The sequence below is a fragment of the Stenella coeruleoalba genome (genome assembly GCF_951394435.1).
Source record: "Stenella coeruleoalba genome assembly, chromosome: 11".
Classification (NCBI taxonomy): domain Eukaryota; kingdom Metazoa; phylum Chordata; class Mammalia; order Artiodactyla; family Delphinidae; genus Stenella; species Stenella coeruleoalba.
The window spans coordinates 85,369,320-85,389,234 of record NC_137157.1 but is presented as its reverse complement, the minus strand read 5'-3'; the positions used below and the strand labels follow the sequence as shown (position 1 = coordinate 85,389,234).

Genomic DNA, 19,915 nt, shown 5'->3' with positions numbered 1-19,915 from the left:
ACGTAGCACAATTCAGTTCCCCAGAAGGCTCCCTCAAAACTTCTCCTACCCAATGCTCTTCTCCAAGTTAATAACTATTCTGAACTCCACCATTATCGATCAATCTTGCCTGTTTTTGAACTTTATATAAATGGAGTAAGTTATGTACTCTTTTGTAACTAGCTTTTCTCAGTGGAAGTGAAATCTACAAGATTCATTCATGTTACTGCGTGTAGTCGTGGTTTGTTCTTCTCATTGCTGTGTAATATCCCATTACACAAATATACCACAGTTTATTTGTTTTCTTGTTGATGGACATTTGGGTTGTTTACTGCTTTGGCCTATCATAAGTAACACTGCGTGAACATTCCACACATATTTCGGTAGGCAGATTCACCCATTTGTCTTGGCTATATCCCGGAGTAGAATTGCTGGATCATAGGGAATATGTTTCGAGCTGGCTGATATTGCCAAAACATTTCATCAAAGAGTCGTGCAAATGTTCACTCCCATTAGAAGTGTAAGAATGCTCCAATTGCTCCATATCCTTCTAATGTTTGGTATTGTCAGTCTTTTTCACTGTAACCATTCTTACGGAGTGTGATGGTATCGTATTGTGGCTTAATTTGCATTCATCTGCTGACTAACTATATTGAGCATTTTTTCCCAGGCTTGTTGGTCATTTCATTATCTTTTGTTGATTCTGTTTGAGTCGTTTGCCCATTTTAATTGGATTGTCAATCTTTTTCTTATTGGTTTGTAGGCGTACTGTATTTTTTCTTGACACAAGTTCTTTGTTGAATATATGTTTTGCAAATATTTTCTCACAGACTTCAATTTGCCTTTTCACTCTTCTTAATTTTAATCAAGTCCAATTTTAATCTTTTCCTCTTTCATTAGTGGTATTTTGAGCCTGTTTTAAGAAATCTTTGTCAAACCCCAAGGTTATGAAAATGTTTTCTTAATATTGCTCCTAGTAGGTAAAAATCCTATACTCTGAAAACTATGAAACATTGATGAAGGAAATTGAAGATGATACAAAAAATGGAAAGATATCCCACACTCTTGGATTGGAAGAATTAATAGTGCTAAAATGCCCTTACTACCCAAGGCAATCTATAAGTTTAACGCAATCCCTATCAAAATACCATGACAGGAATAAAGACACAGACCTACTAGAGAATGGGCTTGAGGATATGAGGAGGGGGAAAGGTAAGCTGTGACAAAGCGAGAGAGAGGCATGGACATATATACACTACCAAACATAAGGTAGATAGCTAGTGGGAAGCAGCCACATAGCACAGGGAGACTGGCCCGGTGCTTTGTGACCGCCTGGAGGGGTGAGATAGGGAGGGTGGGAGGGAGGGAGACGCAAGAGGGAAGAGATATGGGAACATATGTATCTGTATAACTGATTCACTTTGTTATAAAGCAGAAACACACCATTGTAACGCAATTATACTCCAATAAAGATGCAAAATAAAATAAAATAAAATAAAAACATTGCTCCTAGTAGATTGTTTTAACTTTCACATTTAGGTTATAATCCATTTCAAAGTATTTTTTTCAAAGTATGTTCACATAATACAAAGTATTTTTGTGTTATGTGAAGGAGGTCAACATTCATTTATCAAAATGAAGAGACCATCTTCTCCCCATGAATTGTAGTGAAGAACATACCTTTAAGTATATGTTTATTTCTCATTATTCAACATGTGCATAACATTTAGAGATTTGGGGGCCTTTGATTGCTCCCACTAGAATGATGAATAAGTTCTTTAAAATTTTCCAGTTGAAAAGTTCATTTCATAAAGGAAAATTAAGGGTCTTTGGGGGGGAAGTTACTTAGAAAAGAAATGAAATTACATGTAATCTCATTCCTTTATTAAGTAGATAATAAATGAAATATGTTTTACCTGTAAAATTATCTTTAAGAGTAATTAGCACAGATGAAAGAATGTGAGATTCTGAGAGCTTCAATGGCCTGCCCAATATCATGCCTATGTATCATACATACATACACATACATGATACAGCCAGGAATAACATTATTTCCCCTGAGCTTCTGAGTTGTATTTCCTCACTGGGCATAATTATTTTTGGAAAACTGTCAGGAAGAATCTGATTAATAATTATCTTTTGAATTGTGGCTGACTGATTTCTTTTAATCCATTCTGTATACTGAAATGGACTCTGAGAGCCAAACAAACTCATCATCAGAATTTTTTGAGCCATCTATCAGAGGTTGCCTGGAACTCTAATTCCTCATAGTTTCTGGCATATCTATAGATAATTCAAGTACTTTTGTGAGAGCTAAGTAAAAAATGTTTAGTAATTCCACGTCATTATAACTAGGATACTTTCCTGAGTGCATTGTAATTTTAAATTATTAAGTATGGGATACAGCAGAGTAAGGGAAGTGGGTAAATTATTCAACATCCCTAACATTTGTTTTGATTTTCCATAGAATGGTGAAAAGAAATGCATCACTGGGTTAAAATAAAGATGAAAAAAGACATATAAAATGGATTGTAAATGCACATAGCTCTCATTCAACAAATATATTTTCTCCCTTTCTTCGCTTTTTCTTTCCTACCCCTCTTTTCTCCTTCAGCTTTTTTCTTTGGATTATGGGAGAATGACCCTTTCTGTAATAAAATATGGGAAAGGCACAAAAAAGACACATTTCCCTTCTCTCAGAGAAAGCATTTGATATGACGTGGAGGAAAGAATAAACAGAAATTTCCCTAAAGTGTTCAAGGGCCGACTGATCCAATGAAAATTTATTTTACTGTACATGTTTTTATATGTTGGTCACATTCTTTCTAAAGTTTAGAAATAGCATTTTCTTGTGTTAATTTTGCAAATAAAATGAAAGAAAAATAAACAACAATAATTTTTCAAAGTCAGGGACTAGAAAGTATGTGATAAAATGGTTTTGTTTTGTTTTTAAAGGGTATGGGCTTTAAAAAAATTTCCATTCCAATTTCTACTGAAAGAAATTTGATTAGACAGCTGAATCTTTCATTTAGGCTTTTCCTATCACTATGAAGTTACATGGACATGATCTTTCCTTTTCCTTCTTAATACACAGATTGCAATTCTTTATTTTTGCTTAATTTCTTGAAATTTTTTGATTAAATAAGATAGTAAGTAGTAGACAAGATACATCAACACTGACTATCATTGACAATGATTATCATCCTCAATTTTTGGAGATGTTACACAGACAAATAAGGAAAAATTAAGAGAACTGTTTGAGAAAAGATGATCATAAGAGAAAGCATTATTATTTTTGTGGCTAAGCTAGCATAGTAAATTTAGAATTGTATTATGATGTGTTCTAGAATTAAGTAAAGTTACAGTAAAAACCTGTGAGGTGATGGAAAACTATCTTAATTTGTGAGGGGAAAAAAAACCCTCTTATTATGCCCAAGAAGGATGGCTAATTTTACTTCTTTGTCTGCACCCAACTGGTTATATGAATATGTAAATTTTTCTTGCATTTTTTTCTCTCTGTAAAGTAAAAATCTTAATACTTATTTCTTCTAACATTAGAGTAATATTGTGAGGGTCCATGATATAACCAAGACTTTTACTTCACTGGGAAAAAAGCTTTAAAAACATCCTAAAGTACTATTATTACTATAGCTCATTACTGTTTCATCCTAACGGCTAAGGCTTTCATGCACCTGTATGGGAATCAAAGTTTCCAGTTTACATCGTAATTCTGCTGAGCATCTCGAAACAGTTTACACATTCCTCATAACTCTTGTTTGGGATAGTAACAAAGAATAGGGTCTTTAACTTAACAAGTGTGCTGAAATAATAATAGTAATAGTAATTAATAATACTAAAATATACAATAATAAACTATCTTGTAGCTTTCCTGATATTTGGATAAACATAAATATTAAATTCAAGAGAAATCATATAAAATAAACTGAAACAAACTGTAGGTGCTAGGATTAAATTATAGCTAATGTTTCCAGTTGGAATATTTAGATGGTAAACATTTTATTGGGTTGGCCAAAAAGTTTGTTTGGTTACTGAATACGTCGTTCAATAAAGTTCTTGGTGAAAATGAAAAATGTCTTATTTTTACTTTAAACCAAATGAACTTTTTGACCAACACAGTAGGAGCGACACATTTTATGGTGTGAGTGGGAAAAGTGTGCAATGAAGAAATCAATGTGAAATTTCTACCTCTTTAAATGACTCAAAAATACCTAAGATGAAAGAAAAGAAGCTTTGGGAGGCAAGAAGCACATCTCATATGCTGTTCAGGAACTTCGCCATCACACTGGCCCTTCAGGGACAGCTTATAGATCCTAGGGAACTTGAAAGGGAGAATCACGTTGGCAGTATATGTGAAATGTGCTACTAATCTTTTTTGAAATCATGTCATAATTTAGTCATCTTGAAACAGGAGAGTAACTATTAACTAATTATTAAATATTTCTCTGTTTCTATAACTTAAATTAGCCAAGTAGTTAATAAAGTCAGAAACTATTGTATAATTTTGTATAATCCCTTAGAAAGTTTGTGTGAGTGTACTCATATTTCTTTTAGAGATTCACAAAATTTTCTTTTTCCTCAGGGCTCATCAATATACCTGCAGTGGCCTTTGGAATATTCTCTGGGGGGATAGTCATGAAAAAATTCAGAATCAGTGTGTGTGGAGCCGCAAAGCTCTACTTGGGATCATCTGTCCTTGGGTACCTCCTATTCCTTTCCCTTTTTGCATTGGGCTGTGAAAATTCTGATGTGGCAGGACTAACAGTCTCCTACCAAGGGTATGTTCACTCATTAAGTAATCTGAGGAGATTGCCTTGTTTAATCAAATTATTGATAGAGTTTCAAAATAAGATAATTTAATTTTTAAGCATTGTAACTAAGAAAAAGAAGTTAATGTTTTATTATGGGATAGTGGATATTATGGAATAGTGGACAATGCTTATGACATGTAAGCTGTTATTGTCACCAAAATCTGTCATTTCCTTTGAATTTGAATGTGTTAGAGAAATATAAAGAATGCCAAATCCACATCTTACTTTAGGGCAGCAACCTGATAGTGGAAAGTACAGACCTTGAATTTGGCCTCTGCCCATTCTTAGTGAAGTGACATTGTACGAGTTATTTAACGTAGCCTCAACTTTTGCATTTTAAAAATAGAAATAATAACTGCCTCTTAAGGTTTTGTAAGGCGAGATGATATACACGAAAGTGATTAGTTCTTACCTGGCACAAAATAGATGTGCCACTCATGGAAACAACTGTATTTTTTTTCTTTGAACACCTAGATAACTGGAATGGTCTCTGGGCCACACTTTATAGTCTCTGTTACTCAAATCAAGGGAAATTTCAGGAGAAAATGGCTATGCCTCAACCCAGTGACCCACATTCCAGCTCTCTTTAGCTCTCTGCAGCTGATCACAAGAATATTTATTGATGCTTTCAGACTTATGCCATCCTGCCTGGTGTGGGTGATTAGTTTCCAGGGCCTAAAGGCTGGGTCTTAAAACTACTTCACCCTTCCCCTCCAAGAGTCCTTGCTATCACTCTACCCTGAACCTGAGTTACCAGAGGCAGTTCTCTTCATCCTTCTACCTATCTATACATTATTTGTTTAAAAAAAAATTATTGAGCTGCTACTAGTTGCCAGGCCAGCCTCCCTGATTGTATCTGCCTGACTGCCTAAAATTCCACCTGTGGTTCAAAGGCCAACACTCCTGACATTATGTTCTGTTTCCTGATGGTTCAGTTGTTTCTTGCTCACTGCTTGCTCTCCAGCTTCCTTCCACATTTATCCGTCTTGTGTTCATGTTCCATCATCTTCACTATCCTGGTTTCCCCTGTTAAGTGAACATCAATTATACTTTTGCCATCTAAAATGTTTGGAAAATTAATGAATGCAAAGTTCATATATCGTTGCTTCTAAGAGTTATCAAAGCAACAGTTAGACTTAATGGAGTGTAGTGTTGCCTTGGTAACAGTGAGCAATGTAGATTAAGAATGTTAGTTGTAGCTGCAAGAAGATTCTGGAGCGAGGAGAAGCCCTGTGCCATCTTTTACTATCCCTAAGATCCTCATGGTGGATGGACAGTGGTAAAGTACTTTATATTTTTCAATTTAGAAAACACCTTAGTTTTATTATCTCACTTCTACCTTCAGATGCCTTTATGAAGTAAGTTTTTTTACCCGCGTTTAAAGGGAACTGAGATTAGAAAGGTCAAGTAACTTCCTCAAAGTATAATGTTCTTTCTACGACATTATGCTATCTTTAAGCCAAAGCAAATATGTAAGTAGACAACAACAGAAAAATTTTGAGATTTACATTAAAAGTATACTCAGATGATAATAAAAGATTAAATATTTTTATACAAAATAATTATTCATTGAATACTAGCCCCTGAAAGCAGTTCATCTCAAAAGACTATAACTATATTGCAATAATGCTATCATTGTTTAAAACTCCTCTTTTGAAATTGCTTTCCATGTCTTTTTAGAATATTCTCAACAGTGGCAAAGATTTAACCTTTAAGAGCAGCTTTGTTATTGGAAGGAGCCAAAGAAAAGGCAACATCACTGGGGAAATCTCTCCCCTCCCAACATGGCTATTTTGAAAGAAAAATCTCATTTGAGCATAAACATTCTGGCATATTTGATAAAACTCATAATTAAAAATTTAAATAACAACTCTACTGTCAACACATTCTACATAAAACATATATGCAATTAATTTCTGCTTCAAGATTGCCCTAAGTGATAAATTTAATGTACCTTCAGTAATATAAAAGAATTGGCTTTATAAAATAAACATGCTCTCCAGGGGTTATTCAGAGTTTCTTTGTTCCACAAGGCTGTTTTGATTCTGGACATTAAACAGGAACACTATAGATAAGCTTTAGATATGATAGTGGAAGAAATTTTTCTTCTGCAATGATGAGAATAAGTCTGACACAAGACAAAAATGTAGACTCCAGAGGCCTGGAAGGGTTCTAATTCTGGGTTTGTCACTAACAAACGTGAATTTGAGCAAATTATCTGCCTACTTTGGACCTGACTTTCCTGATTTGCCCAATGAGAAGTTGGCCTAGATCACACCCACAGTTCTTTTAGCTCTAACCTTCTAAAATCTCAGCCCTACCAGTGTCCATAGTGGCCTGATTCTAGGCTTTCAAAGACACATTTATACTTTCAGATACTACAACACAGTCTCAGTTAAAACTTAATGCCTTAGAGAAGAGAATAAGATGACATATTCCTGGATGACTTCTTAGGAGGCGCAGTTAAATCCCCTTTCATCCTGCTAGAAGACATCTCAAAGGTCTTTTGCTTTTACATTTGAGGTGACAAAGTCCATAGTAGTTCTATGAGATGGAATATTATATAAGTTATTATATTGATATATAATAAGAGTAATGTCATAAATTGCTCTTAAGGTTTACTTTACTTTTCTATCTCCTTAGTCTTTTTCATACATCACTGCACAGAAAAATATTAGAAGATTCTAGAGTCAGTAGATGTTAGTAAAAGCCATCAGCCAAGAACTGGATATCATGTGAAGTTGTAAACCTAGAAAGTTAACTTTCAAGAGAAAGCTATTCAATAGTGGATTCACATTTAATGATCAGAAGCTGGCATTTCTGATGACAATTGTGTTCCCCCAAAGCAAACGTTGTTGGCAGTGCCATTTATGTCACCCAAGAACATTGATTTTTGAAAGTATTAGGGTGCTGCCTACTAAGAGGTAATATTTTATACCATTACATTTCTTTTCAGAACCAAACCTGTCTCTTATCATGAACGAGCTCTCTTTTCAGATTGCAACTCAAGATGCAAATGTTCAGAGACAAAATGGGAACCCATGTGTGGTGCAAATGGAATTACATACGCATCGGCTTGCCTTGCTGGTTGTCAAACCTCCACCGGGAGTGGAAAGACTACTGTAAGACATCTTCTCTAAAGTGTGTGACCACAGGCCTGCGACAATGCTTAACTGTACAATCCTATGGGGGCTCAGGGACCAACCTAGGAGCAGACCACACCGGTCGAATCCCTGGCTTTGACTCTCCCCTTGTTGTTTTGTGTGGAGACAGGAAATATAAGCATCGCTAGTAGAACTAGAGTTGTTGGAAGAATTAGCGTCAGAATTAGAATAATGAAATAGGCTGGAGGAACTCTGTAATTATATAATCTAGTTCTCTCATTTTGTTTATAAGGAATGTTAGCTTCAAATGAGAAAGTCTCAGTCACAAGATCATATAATAACATCTGCATTGGGATCCATCTCTCCTGACCCCTGGTCCTTGCAGGTTTTAGAGGACAGGGCAAACAGAGGCCAGTATTAGGAAGTCAAGCCCAAAAGGTCTAGACCCAGGGGTCAGGGGTCCAATTGTGAGGAGGTTGATGGTTCTGGGACAGCTCTGCCCGAGATATCAAGCCAATGTGCGTAATGACTAAAAGAGTAGGTGGCTGGAATGAAGGGTTTCTATAGGGTGTAAGAGGAAGATGAGGTTGGAACTATAGGTAGGAAACCAGTTGTGAATATTATGTACTTCAATCATTAATAGGTTCATCCCTCTAATCACACCTTTACATCCCTGTCCCAAGCAGAGACTCTTCCTTACACTCATTGTGTATATGGCACAGTGACTGGATGGCTTTATACTTGTGGCTGATGAAATCTGCCTGTATTTGACAGTCCTAGAGGGCTGAAAATTAAACCACACATATATTTACGTATTTTTATCAACTAGATAAGAATGCTTAGGCAAACACTTCTGTAGACAAATTCATCCTTGTTGATTTTCTGTTTATTGTTATTTTCGACATTTTATTCAGAGAAGAAAGGATTGGTCTCTAGCAACAGTGATATAAGACCACCCACCCATCTGAAATCTGAGTTTTCACCTTCCCTTCCTTTTCTTCCTTCTCTCCTTTCCTCCCCCAAGCCCGATCTTTGGCCACTACTCCTTGGCCCAAACTGCTTGAAGGTTTTTCTTTCCTTTTTCTCTTTTACTTTGGATTTACTTTTTTTTTTTAATTGAAGTACAGTTATTTACAATGTTGTGTTCATTACTGCTGTATAGCAAGGTGGTTCAGTTATACATATATATACATTCTTTTTAAAAAAATATTCTTTTCCTTTATTATCATAGGATATTGAATATAGTTCCCAGTGCTATAGAGTAGGACCTTGTTGTTTATCCATTCTATATTATAATAGCTTATATATGCTAACCCCAACCTCTCACTCCATCCCTCCCCTAAACCCTTCCCCCTTGGCAACCACCAGTCTGTTCTCTATGTCTGTGATTCTGTTTCTGTTTCATAGATAGGTTCATTTGTGTCACATTTTGGTTCCACATATAAGGGATATCATATGGCATTTCTCTTTCTCTTTCTTACTTACTTCACTTAATATGATAATCTCTAGTTGCACTGGAAGATTTTTCTTAACCAGACTTTCCATTTATTGAAAACACTGCATGCCAGAGACCTGAAGTGTGTGTGCTGGCCATGTAACTCCCTAGAAGAATTGCTCAGCAGAGAAAATAGGAAAGCCATGAGGCCCGGGTAGACTCACCATGTTTGAGGGCATAGGCACCCACGTGTGTGGCTGAAGTAGAGGGAGAGGAGGAAGATCATTGGGTGATGAGATCAGAGTGGGATTCAGGAGCTGCATCATGGATAGTGTGGAAGCCACTATAAGGATTTGGGATTTTATCCAAGTACAATGGGAAGTCATTGGAAGGTTGAGAATAGTGATGCAATCTGACTGCTATTTTTAAAGGCTCACTTGGGTTATTGTGGAAAAGAGAGTAGAAACATGTTGAACATGAAGAGACCATTGCGATAATCAAAGCAAGCAAAAATGGTGGCTTAGACTTAGAAGTGGTAGAGAAGAACATAAGGTACTGTTGGATTTGGTGGGATTTGCTTGGAGATGGTTCTATAGGTTCAATAGTTTGTAGACCATCTGCTCTTTGGATAATGAAATGTTGTCTCTCTAGATTTTGCTTTGCTTGATATATTCTAACACAGAAAAATAAAAATTTCCCCATTGTTTATGAAATAAATGTATACTATAAATTCTTTTAAAATAAATAGTTGCCTTTAATTTTATATACAAGTTACCTCAATAATTGGATTTTTCCCTATTGTGTTACAGATATTTAATAACTGCACCTGTGTGGGAATTGCCACCTCAAAATCAGGAAATTCCTCAGGCATGGTGGGCAGATGTCAAAAAGATAATGGATGCCCCAAAATGTTTCTGTATTTCCTTGTAATTTCAGTCATCACATCCTATACTTTATCTCTAGGCGGGATACCTGGATACATATTGCTTCTGAGGTGAACACTGATTCTCCCTGCCCCAATTTTAACATGATATACTGTGATCATCTACAGCAGTGATTTCAAACTCTGCTCTGTGGAATCATTATGATTCCTTACAGCTCTCTTAGGAAACTTGTTCTACTTTTATGCTTTTCCCACTTTAGGTTTTTATATAGATAATGTGGTTGAATAGCAGTTTTTCTGTTATAATTTATGCTTGAACATTTTTTATTGGCTCTCCTATCCTAGATCTCGATAAAATATATAAGTAAATTCAAATTTTAAAATATTAGTTTGGGGCTTCCCTGGTGGCGCAGTGGTTGAGAGTCCACCTGCCGATGCAGGGGACACGGGTTCGTGCCCCGGTCCGGGAGGATCCCACATGTCACGGAGCGGCTGGGCCCGTGAGCCATGGCCGCTGAGCCTGCGCGCCCGGAGCCTGTGCTCCGCAATGGGAGAGGCCGCAGCAGTGAGAGGCCCGCGTACTGCGGGGAAAAAAAAAAAAAAAAAGTTTTGTAACAAGTATTTTCAGTGATAAAATTTTCCTCCTCATTGAATTAGTGTTGCAAGTATTACTGTTAAACAACTGATCGAAATCATCTAACGATGTTACAAATTTTGATAAAATAGTTAAACATGAAAAGTCAAATTTTATTGTAAATCAATCTTTTATGAGATGGATTATGTGATTTTGAAATTAATTCATATATCAAAAGATGGATATTAAGTTTTTCTAAAATGAAACTAATCAAAATATTGTATATAGCTTTAATTTCCCACAACTTATATTATAGAAATTGATTAGGAAAGATCTACAGAAGATAGGTTCTAACATCCACAAATCTGTTTTTGTAAAAGGGTTTAAGGAGAACATGAGATATTGATGCTTTCAAATGGAAACATGGGTTTGATGGGAAAGCATTGCCCCAGAATTCTCAGACCAGGATCATTCTTCATGGGTACCTATTTCTCCAACATTTGCTTACCTTGTGCCAAGTAGTCACCTGGGCCAAGTGAATAATCAGGCCAATAGAGGAAGAATTTTCCTTACCACCAGTCCCTCAAATGCACCACACTTTATTTTGATGTCAGAAGGAAATGTCATTTGCTTCAAGGGGAAGAGTTGTAATTTTTGACTCTTTTAAAGCAGAGACTAAACATTATACATATGAAGAACTTACTACCATGGTTAACACTCAGTAGTTATTATATATCCTGATTATACATCTAAAATCTATAGGCCAATCCATCAGTTAAAGTTATACAGTCATATTAAGGATGGTCTTGTTATTTTAGGTACTTTTGTACTTGACTGGTAAATTCAGGTCCCCACTATTTTGCAAAAACACTTAGCATGTCACAATGATTCTGATTCAACTTGAGTCAATAGGGTCCTGTGCTTTTAGACCAAACCCCACAAAAACTAGTTATAGGTTATTAATCCTTTACTGTGCCTCAAATTCTTATAATTTCTTAGAATTTATTTCCCTGTGAGTCCTGTTATTTTACTGATTAAATTTGATTTTACTTTACCTAACACCATTTGAATATGTCATGTAAGAGTGATTTACCTTTTAGAAATATTAACTATAAATTCCTCGATACACTGCATATAATGGAACAAGGCTTTTACGTAATTTGCTTTCCCTATGCTAGAATACTAGTGGGTTCTCCATAAATGCTACTTGAATTCTAACATCATTTCATGTGTGTTCAGTAGATTATCACTGACATTACTATTTGCTTTAATGTACTATTATATTGTTTGTCATAATGCTTTTGTTGATTTTAGGTGCATTAAGCCACAACTTAAGTCTTTTGCCCTGGGTATCTACACCTTAGCAGTAAGAGTTCTTGGTAAGTATAATCTATGCTTTAATTATGGTAGCCATTACAAGTGTATTTTGAATAATTTTCTAAATATTTTTACAGAATTATGACACATAACTAAATGATGTCAGTAGTAGATCCCTGTTCTTTTAATCTTCTTCCCTCCTTCATATCTTTCTTCCCTCCCACTTTTCCTTGACTACTCTCTTCCTTTTTTTCAGAAATATTGAGAACCAATGCTGTACCCATGATAAAGTGACCTTATAAGAGTAGTGACATTTTTTAACAATCTTGTCTCTTCTAGCATGGGTCTAGTGTCAAAAAATCCACTGCTGTTATAAAAGAGCCCTCTGAGAGGAATGCAAAAATTGAATCAGTAAGAAAAGCTGAAGTCTAAATATAATTTTTAAGTTATTAGATGGAAGGAATTCTTTTGAGCTACTCTCAATACTAGGATATATCATTGGTAGAAAGATAAGATCATTCAAACAATCAAAGTGTGGTTTTGAATTCACAATTTGTTAAATGTAATAGGAATGGTTTCTTCTGACTACCAGACTTTTCAATATTCATTAGTTAAAACCCATAAAAAACAGAGTGATTAAGTTAGATGAGGTTTTTGTCCTTAAAGAGTTTATATTATAAAGAAGATAGTAAAACCATTGTAGATGTTCCTCTGTAACTTGACAGAGAGGAACTACCTGGAAGAAAAACAAATTCAGAACTTTAAATAAATGTGGTTTACATAAATCTTGATATAAAAATGGATATACGTGAAGATCGAATATAATCCTGATAAAATTGGGAAAACAACAAAAATGGAGGTTTATGCCATCATGGCTGGCTCTAATTCTACAATATAAAAACAGAGATTATCTAGAAAAAAGGCTATTGAGCCTGAAGTACATCCCTGGCTGTAATTAGTCTATCTACCTCCCTTTGAGAACACAGATATAACCTACAGTGTGAAAAAGATCTCAAGTAAAAGAAATAATTCATGAAGTTGATTCCATAAAAATGAAAATATACTTAATACTGTATGATACCATTTATATGTGGAATCTAAAAAATACAGCAAACTAGTGAATATAACCCCCAAAAAAGTAGACTCACAGATATAGAGAACAAACTAGTGGTTACCAGTGGTGGGGGGGCAATATAGGGGTGACGGAGTGGTAGATACAAACTACTGGGTATAAGATGGGCTCAAGGATATATTATACAACATGGGGAATATAGCCAATATTTTATAAATGGAAAGTAACCTTGAAAATTGTATAAAAAATAAAAATATATATATACTTGAAAATGAGAAAAATATCATAAAGCAAACGACAAACTACATACAATTTTTTTTCAATTTATATAACAGACAGGTGGCTAATATCCCTATTATAAGGAGAACGCCTAAGTACTGAGAACAAAAAGATCAACACCCTAAGAGAAAATGGGGTAAAAGATATAAACAACCATTTCATGGAAAAATAAATATAAATACCTCTTAATATATAACAAGATGGTAAAGACCCCTCATAATAAGAAGAGTACAAATTAAAACTACACTGATACTGATTCTTACTTATCAGATACGCAAATTACCAAATGTTGTCATGTATTACAATACAAATAGAAAATCGATACACTTATACACTGCTGTTGTGAAAATTATACTATTTCTGGAGAGGGATATTTGGCAATAACTAACGAAATTACATATAGACTTACTTATCTTTTGACCTAGCAATCCCACTTCTAGGAATTGATGTCAAAAATGTGCTAGCAAAAGTATGAAGTAAGTCTAATCTTATGGATGTTCAATCACTGTGACATTAGTTATAATAGGAAAAGACTACAAGCAGTCTAAATGTACATCAGTAGGAGACTGGTTAACTCAACTACAGTAAACCCACATAATAGAATACTATGCAGCTGTATGGACAAATGGGGAAAATCTCTCTCTAATGTTACCAAGTATATTAGTCAGTACTGGCTGTCATAACAAAACACCCTGGATTGAGGGGCTTAAACAACAGGAAGTTATTTTCTCATAGTTCTGAAAGCTGTAAAGTCCAAGATCAATGTGCCAATAGGGTTGGTGTCTGGTGAGACCTCTCTTCCTTATTTGCAGATGGCCATTTTCCCACTGTACATACCCTGGATCTTTTCTCAGTGCACAGAGAAAGAGAGACCTTTGGTGTCTCTTCCTCTTCTTATAAGGACACCATTCCTATCAGATTGGGGCCCCACCCTTATGACCTCATTTAACCTTAATTATCTTCTTACTTTTTCCACATGCAATCACATTGGGAGTTAGGGCTACAACATATGAATTTTGGAGGGACACAATTCATATCAAGTGATCTCCAGTATATGCTTTTAAGTGAAAGAAAGCAAAATGTAGAACAATGTATATAGTGATTCATTTGGTGTAAGTACAGAAAGGTGGAAATATTATATACACACACACAGAGGTATTTGCTCTTATTAACAAAAAGAAACAATGGAAGCATAAACTAAAAACTAATACTATTTTTATAAAAACTTTACCTGTTAGGGGGGAAAGGAAAAAGGGGAGAGAAAACAGGATGGAAATGAGACTTTGTAAATGTAACTGTTGTATAATTTTTAATTTGAAAGCATGCAAAAATTTTATATAATTTAAAATAATTAACAGAACCAAAGAAATTCTTAAAACAAACCAAAACTAACTCTACATTATATGAGTGACATAACCATACAGAAAAAAACTTTAAACTACATGGAAAACAGAATTATTACCAAATCCCCATTGCTTCAGTACATTTTATGGTCTTGTCATTAATACTAACTTTGGCATTGTTATGTTAAAACTATTGTGTATTTTCAGGTTAAAGTAAATAAGACTATGTTAATATCATTAGGAATCAATATTTTCAGCATAATAGAAAAGCGATAAAAGCATAAAATATTTAAGTAAAACTCACTCTTAATTTAAACTTAAAATGTTAATATGAACTCATATAGCTTTATTTTAAAATAATGTGTATCTTATAACTCTGTCTCCTGAAAAATCTAGAATCTATTTAACCCAGGAGTAATGAGCACCCATAGCAATGAATCTGTGCTATCTAAATATCATTCCTCAATAAAGAAACCACAGCACCTTGGAGAACTGACTAAGGTCTAGGGTAGAAAATGCATAAGATGATTGTGGGACAACTTTTGTGCAAGAAAGTGAGAAAGCTATCAAAGGGATATGTCAAAAGGACACAGGACCAATTTGAGGAGCTTGGCCTAAGGTGAGATAACTTGAAAATAATATAAGTAATATAAACAATATTATTATATTGATATATAACATAACTAATCATTATAATATCTGCCATGTCTTGAAATACAGTGAATATATAAAAAGACGTAAATCTGTAATGATACCTAAATAATTTTGGAGAATACTAGGGCATCAATTCATTATTTTTAAAACTGATAAATGGAAAGAATTGAGCATTTATCCTGCCTTCCTTCTATATTTCCTTCGAAATAAACTATACTTCGAAGTAATCAAATAGTCATGAAGGAAAATTCTCTTTTATAGAAAAATCCTAAATAATTTTACACAAGGAATAATATAATTTTTAACCATCTGTTTTGCAACCTCATCAACATTTGCTGAGAGCTATAGGTGAAAATGGATGAAAAACTTCATAATGGAGGGCATAGCCTGAGTCTCAGATCCATTTTAACATTACAAAGAGTGGCAAGTAGACAGCATGTGACTTCTGCCAGAACACACAGAACCACCTGTGCCTTGTTCCTGCCAGAGTCTATGCAGGAGCTAACTACCAGGTTATTGGAGAAATGAAGGATAGGAGAACAAAGTAAATGACGTCATGAAGAAGCAATCAGTCAAATCCAGACTGCGGCATGTTCTACAGGACAAATGTCTTCAAAAGTCATTAGTATGAAAAAAGAAAGTTGGAGAAGAAGCTGATATAAAGAGCCATCACTAAATTTTTTTAAATAGATCTTTACTGGAGTATAATTGCTTCACAATACTGTGTTAGTTTCTGTTGCACAACAAAGCGATTCAGCCGTATGCATACACATGCCCATGTCCCCTCCCTCTTGAGCCTCCCTCCCATCCTCCCTATCCCACCCCTCTAGGTCATCTCAAAGCACAGAGCTGATCTCCCTGTGCTATGCTGCTGCTTCCCACCAGCCAACTATTTTACATTCAGTAGTGTACATATGTCAATGCTACTCTCACTTCGCCCCAGCTTCGCCCTCCCACCCCATGTCAAGTTCATTCTCTGTGTCTACCTCTTTATTCCTGCCTACCTGGTTTGAATCCTGATTAGAATGATCCGACTCTAAAACAATGCTTTGAAGACATTCAGAAAAGTTTGAATGTGGATTTTTGATAGGATTAAAGAAATTATAAAATGTGTCATGTGTTAAATGGCAGAGTGATATATTTTTTAAAATGTCAGAGATGATTTCTGAAATACATATAAGGAGAATGACGTGATATCTGAGGTATCTCTTAAAATATTAAAAAAAAAGTTTCTGGATGCACGTCGGGTTGTGGGACTGGAGAGAGATAACACAGGGGTGGCAAGATATTGATATCAATAATTGTTAAAGTTAGTGACGGTACATGAGGTTGTATTACATCATCCTCTATAATTCTGTGAATGTCTGAATTTCCCATTATGAAAATTTTAAAACATACAGAAGAAGGCAAGCGTTTGAATCTTGAGGAACATCTTCACGTTATTAAGAGCAATGTAAAGTTAGTTATCACCTAAATGTTTTTCAGTGGCAAATAATCTATTTAGATGGACAATGTATATAAAGAGAATTTTTATTTAAGATACCAAATAATCTAAACTGACTGTTAGATATCTTTATCTATGTGATCTTCTTGCTTACAGGATTTTATGCAAAATCGGGTCAGTTAGCTCTTTTTTGAATCTGGAATTCTTCTCATCCTGGTACAGAAAGGGAGAGACCCTTGCAAATATTTTCCTTTGTAAATGTACATCTTCCTTACAAAAAGGAAACTTATGCTATGTCTTCAGAGCTTCTCCTATGACTTCTGTTTCTCAAAATTATCAGCTCAAAATAATCTTTATACCAGAGGCATATTTTGGGGTGACATATTCTGGTTTTCTACAGATGCCCTGTCATCTCCAAAGCAGTGAATTTTGGACTGACTGTGTTTTCCGAGAATCATTAATTATAGGCTAACCAAAAAGATATGTGTATATTTTTAGTAGCAATTATTTGTTTTTCTCACAGCAGGAATCCCAGCTCCCGTATATTTTGGAGTTTTGATTGATACTTCATGCCTCAAATGGGGATTTAAAAGATGTGGAAGTAGAGGATCCTGCAGATTATATGACTCAAATGCTTTTAGGTACCGTATCAAACTCATTCCCACATCTCACGGCTACCACATCCCAGGTTTGCACAATGCAATTGGCACTAATAATCCTCATGTAGTTTCATTGCTTGTAAGGAAAAGGAGAGTCTAATCAAGAAGTTTTTTCTGGGGCTTCCCTGGTGGCGCAGTGGTTAAGAATCCACCTGCCAATGCAGGGGACACGGGTTCGAGCCCTGGCCCGGGCAGATCCCACATGCTGTGGAGCAACTAAGCCCGTGTGCCACAACTACTGAAGCCCGCGTGCGCCGTGCTCTGCAATAAGAGAAGCCACTACAATGAGAAGCCCGCGCACCGCAACGAAGACCCAACACAGCCAAAAATGAAAATAAATAAAATAAATTAAAAAAAAAAGTTTGTTCTGTTTTATAGAATAATTCTATTATTATCTGATTATTTGGCTAGATCTTTCGTTTTTCCCCCATTCTTAATCTTGACTCCCATTTTAAATGAGTAATCATTTAAAAAAATATGACATAAGATTTCAGAATAGAGTAGAATTTTCAAAGTTTGTGCACACAAGTGAGTTAATTCCCTGAAACTCAGAAGCATTTAAATCTAGGTCACATTTGGGGTTTAATTCTATTCTTTTTCAAACTGAGCCAAACTGTCCCATTTACGTCAGATATAATCCCTCTGGGCAAGAGTTGGATTTGGCTGTAAATCTGTCCGGCTTTTATTGCCAAACTGATGTTCAATTATTCCAGTACTTGAAATGCATAAAAGTAAAAGGTTTTCTCTGTGTGTGTGAGTGTGTATGGGGTTGAGGGCATGGGTTTTTTTCACTATGGTATCATTCAGTTCAATTCATCAAACATTTAGTTTCCTTATTGCTTAAAGCAATACTTCAATGGCTTAAAAGCAAGAAGGATTTTTTTTTTCACTTTACAAGCTGAGTATTCTCTAGAGAAATAAACTTGGTGCTGAACTGTGTAAGTTGGAAGTTGGCTGTGAATTTAGCCGACCATCTCAAATAAATTTGCTTGACTTAATAGGCTTTGATGTTATGTGAGAAGTTTATTTTGGTCTTTGGAAGGGACCTGATCTATGAGGAGAATTGGCACTTTATTCACATTTACTAAGGCTGTATTTTAGTGCAAAGACAATGTAATTCAATCAGAGACTATGAGTGTACATACAAGGTAACCAGCATGAATCATTTAACCTGTCCTTTCAAACCTTTGTGTCTTATAATCTAATGTAGAACTAAAGGCTACTCATGGAAGAAATGGATTGAAACCTCTGGTTTGCTCTTAAGTCAGTCTACTCCACTGAGAGCTCTGATTTCCCCTTAATGTTGCTTCTTGCAGTTTTTCCGTAGAAGTGAATTTGGGCAAGCTTCGAGGGGAGGGTAACCACATAATTTATCATGCAAACCTGGGTACTTCTGAGAGTGAAAGGGGGCACTATTAAAAACTACACTGGGACAACACTAGCATAATCTGGGACTGTTCTGGGCAAACAGGGATACAGTTACCTGGTCTAAGGAAATAATTTACAGAGAGGATGGGATGGATTATATAATTATCAGTGACTGAAAATGATGGTACTACTAAAATTGCTTTATATTAGCTTACTGCCTTCCATAGTCTGTCAAATGTTCATAGAAAGGTCTTTCATAGCCACTGAATCTGCATTCTTAAAACCATCCTCATGATAGTTTTATTGATATTGATATTTTTGGATGATATTATTACATTTTATTTAAAGTTGGATAGTTGCCATAATTAAGATGGACATTCTCTCTTCTTCTAGACACATGTATCTGGGACTAACCATGATCCTTGGCACAATGTCCATTTTCCTAAGTATTGCAGTACTTTTCACTTTAAAGAAAAAGTATGTTTCAAAACACAGAAGCTTCAGAACCAAGAGAGAAAGAACAATGGTGTCTACAAGAATCAGGAAGGAAAACTGTACGACGAGTGATCATTTGCTACAACCCAGCTACTGGCCAGGCAAAGAAACGCAGCTTTAGACAAATGATGACTTGAAGCCATGTTTTCCAATTTCTGGAAATTCTGCAAGCAAGTTTTAATCAAAAGAGTTTTAAATGTGTAAATTCTTTCTCCTTTCAAAAAGATGTCTACTTTGTTTTTGATCCTAAGTATTAGATAATGTACATGATAACAAATACAATTAATCATGTTTCAGAAGGTGTAGAAGGTAAAGTTAATCTTAAATATTTTAATTTATAAACCAATTCCTTATATTATTTACTCATTCTGCTTAACTTTGCCTGTGCCCATTGATATATTAGCTGTACTCCTAGTAGAACAATTGTCGCTATAGTTTAATGGCTATGTGTAAAGTAATTTCTAAACTGAGATACTTGCC

The 19,915-nt window shown here is 35.2% G+C and overlaps 1 protein-coding gene across 2 annotated transcripts in view; it reads left to right on the top strand.

Moving 5' to 3' along the window:
• The window catches only part of SLCO1C1 (solute carrier organic anion transporter family member 1C1), a 47,673-nt gene extending 28,056 nt beyond the window's left edge, over window positions 1-19,617 (top strand). For both annotated transcript variants that reach the window (XM_079938041.1, XM_079938040.1), the window contains 6 exons: window positions 4,580-4,775; window positions 7,765-7,930; window positions 10,157-10,341; window positions 12,119-12,183; window positions 17,437-17,554; window positions 19,334-19,617. In XM_079938041.1, the coding sequence (XP_079794167.1) occupies window positions 4,580-4,775; window positions 7,765-7,930; window positions 10,157-10,341; window positions 12,119-12,183; window positions 17,437-17,554; window positions 19,334-19,556 (953 nt within the window). In that variant the 3' untranslated portion in view covers window positions 19,557-19,617. The remainder of the gene's footprint in view (window positions 1-4,579; window positions 4,776-7,764; window positions 7,931-10,156; window positions 10,342-12,118; window positions 12,184-17,436; window positions 17,555-19,333) is intronic.
• Window positions 19,618-19,915: the final 298 nt, after the last annotated feature.